Source organism: Hoplias malabaricus, chromosome 6 (genome assembly GCF_029633855.1).
Source record: "Hoplias malabaricus isolate fHopMal1 chromosome 6, fHopMal1.hap1, whole genome shotgun sequence".
Lineage (NCBI taxonomy): Eukaryota > Metazoa > Chordata > Actinopteri > Characiformes > Erythrinidae > Hoplias > Hoplias malabaricus.
The window spans coordinates 3,025,061-3,028,074 of NC_089805.1; the positions used below are offsets into that span (position 1 = coordinate 3,025,061).

A 3,014-nucleotide genomic window follows, 5' to 3' on the forward strand; every position below is an offset into this window, starting at 1 on the left:
AGTACGCAGTGCATCAGTAATGATATTGGAGCCAAGAGAATGTACAGTGAGTGTGAAAACAAGTTTTTCATAACATGACTGTGCATTTCATACACATACAAACTTGCTCAACAAGGCAGCCTACAAAACAGGTGTCAGGAAAATAACCTTATACAAAGCATGTAAACCAATACATATATTTTCAGTGTAGTTAGAATGTTCATAATATACTTGCATATTGACTACTGTAAGGTGCAATATGAAACTCACAAGACAAGGTTTTTTTTCAAAATTTATTTTGTTCAATTTAGTTTACACCTTTTTGCTGCCAAGCAGGAGGTTTCTGTCCAACGCTAATAGGGCCAAGTGAGATATTGCCCAGCCACTGTGGACCTGAAACACAGAAGTAAAGCCATGTTAACAATAAGCCTGACCCCAGAGTATAATACTCAAGGAAATATTCAAACAAGACAGACATACCAGTACCAAGACCAACGTCACTGAGGCCACAGCTTGTGTCACAGCAGCCACAAACCTGGTTATCCCTATCCACTGCAGTCCACCTGAGAAACAGCACAATCAGGTCGTTCAACAAGTCTAATGTAGAAGCTTAGCATTGCTACATTTTACTTTTAGTACTTCTGGAAACTGACCTGTTTGCAGTGAACAAACAAGCTTTGTGCGCTGCATCAGTGGGAGCAGAAGCAGGAGTAGCCTTCACAGAGCAAGTTAAGTAGATCTACACAGAAACAAGATATTAGCTCAAGGACTGACCACTTCAGGAAATCAGTACAGTATTACTTACCAGTCCACTGCTGTTTATAAAGGCAAAGGCCTCCAGCTGGAACTGGAGCTTGTATCCATGAACCCGAGGCATAAAGCGGGACTTGGATCCTGTAAGCTTAGCATCCACCAGGCACCTAGGAACAAATACAGGAATACCACATCAGGTGAGTCAGTTATACTCAGCCAGACTGAAGGAGTCATGAAATGCTTACCCATAGTTCTCAATAAAGGAATATCTGGGAGAGGCATTCATATCAGGTACAGCAGTAGCCACACAGCTATCCACAAAAATCCTTAGAGGCACATGGTTGTACTGCATTACAGAAGCTTCAATATTGATGATGTCTCCCAGGAAATACTGGTTGGATGGTCTCTCAAACTGCCAGTCATCTGAGGGAACCACAAAGAGACTTAGCCATTCTACAATGCCTTAAGCTGCTCAAATCTGATCACAATACTAACCAGTCATGAGTCTGAGGGAGAAGACCAGCTGCTCCCCAGCAATCACAGTTGAAGCGTAAGGAATCCAGGCAGGTAACAGTGCATTGCTGCTCACATTATGAAGCCTGTTTGGGGTGGATAAAAGTAAAAACAGTTTAAGGCAGGCTCTCCAGGTCCCAACACTGAAAGGAAATATTTTAAGTTAGTTTAGATATATTCTTACCTAGGATAGTGACATTCAATTCCAATAACAGTACCTCTCCTGACAGCTAGTGCACCACCAGAAGTTCCTGGAACATAGAGTAGGTGGAAGGTGTAGACCAGTTCAGCCTCAGTCATCTAGAGAAAGATGAGAATTAGATGCATTCAATTCCAGAGTCTGAAGCATGCCAAGTGAAAACAAATAAATTTACCATTAGGTACTCACAGTCAGCACACTATTGCAGTTTTGTAGCTGTTCTTCAAATATCAGAACCTGAGCAGCAGAGTCTTCCCCTATTGGTGCACAGCCTCCAATACTGAGAGAAGAGGGGTTTATTAGTTCTCCACTTCCAAAAAAATCTTTCTTGACCTCTACATACACTGTGCTCTCTCCACAGTCAGCTGCAACACTGCTAACTCGGACAGGTGCACGCATCTGAAATGGCACTGTTGGTGGTTTAGGCGTCACTGGAACTTGGGGGTAACGCCATGTCAGTTTCTTCACTGGACCCTGCAGCACCTGTTGGGACTGGAGATTGAGTGAGCTTTGCAAAAGACCAAGGAGACCTCCTGAGGCAGGGTTCTGTGCAGGTAGGTGTGCTACTGGCCCTGACATTAGATGAGGCTGACCAACAACTCCTTGAACACCTTGCATTGCATTTGTCCTGTCAGCTAACTGTGCATTACAAATGCCAAAAAGCACCAACAGATTTACCCCAAAGCCAAGCTGCCTAAACACCATCTCAGCAACCTAGCCAACAAACAGACTGATAATACCTCGCTCTACAAAGAAATGGCTTTTATAAAGAAGTAGATTACGATGGCTCCACTTCCACTTAAGGCAAATTAATAGCCCGCAGGTGTCACAGCTGCAATTAGAGTAGAAGTTTACCCTTTTCCCATCCATCCATTATCTGTAACCGCTTATCCAATTTAGGGTCGCGGGGGGTCCAGAGCCTACCTGGAATCATTGGGCGCACGGCGGGAATACACCCTGGAGGGGACGCCAGTCCTTCACAGGGCAACACAGACACACACACATTCACTCACACACTCACACCTATGGACACTTTCGAGTCGCCAATCCACCTGCAACGTGTGTTTTTGGACTGTGGGAGGAAACCGGAGCACCCGGAGGAAACCCACGCGTACCCTTTTCCCCTGTCTTAATATTTGGCATGAATATTTGATAGTTTCCAATCGAAATACATTTATCCATATTATGTTTATATATTTAATTTTTATTACTGAAATGCTTCTGGCAGAACTGTTGCAATATAACATTTTAACCTGTACTTTTGGGAAGGAAATTACTCTATATTCATTTAAAAGTAAATGTAAACTTTCCATGTTTCCTTTTATGACAACCTATTCTTTTCTAATCTCACTCTCAGCTCCAGGGATCATACATTTCACACTGTAGTTGAGAATGTTTTGTTTAGAGTCTGTATTTTTCAGGTTCCCTAGCCTGGGTGGTGCTGGGTTCTTCCAGTTCCTGTTGTGTTGCTGTTTTGTCTTTGTCTTTTTTTTATTTTAATTTAGGACAGATTTGCTCTCTTGGCGGTGTTTTGTTTATATTTCTGCTTGTTGACTTTGCTCTACTCTAG

The 3,014-nt window shown here is 42.9% G+C and overlaps 1 protein-coding gene across 1 annotated transcript; it reads right to left on the minus strand.

The window, feature by feature from the left end:
- Positions 1 to 220: 220 nt before the first annotated feature.
- LOC136699184 (zona pellucida sperm-binding protein 3-like) lies at positions 221 to 2,188 on the minus strand. Its single transcript, XM_066673673.1, has 8 exons — positions 1,634 to 2,188; positions 1,430 to 1,545; positions 1,228 to 1,331; positions 978 to 1,155; positions 785 to 899; positions 633 to 718; positions 460 to 542; positions 221 to 372 (listed from the first exon to the last, which is right to left on the minus strand). Exons 1-8 carry the CDS (start codon positions 2,147 to 2,149, stop codon positions 287 to 289), a joined length of 1,284 nt encoding a protein of 427 aa, XP_066529770.1. The 5' UTR covers positions 2,150 to 2,188; the 3' UTR covers positions 221 to 286.
- Between the last annotated feature and the right edge of the window lie 826 nt (positions 2,189 to 3,014).

Excerpts from the sequence above, each read along its gene's own strand:
- LOC136699184 (XM_066673673.1), bottom strand. The coding sequence starts at position 2,149 with ATGGTGTTTAGGCAGCTTGGCTTTGGGGTAAATCTGTTGGTGCTTTTT. Across the intron at positions 900-977 it reads TCCTTTATTGAGAACTATGG|GTGCCTGGTGGATGCTAAGC; the intron begins GTAAGCATTTCA and ends ATTTGTTCCTAG. Across the intron at positions 719-784 it reads TTATAAACAGCAGTGGACTG|ATCTACTTAACTTGCTCTGT; the intron begins GTAAGTAATACT and ends GTTTCTGTGTAG.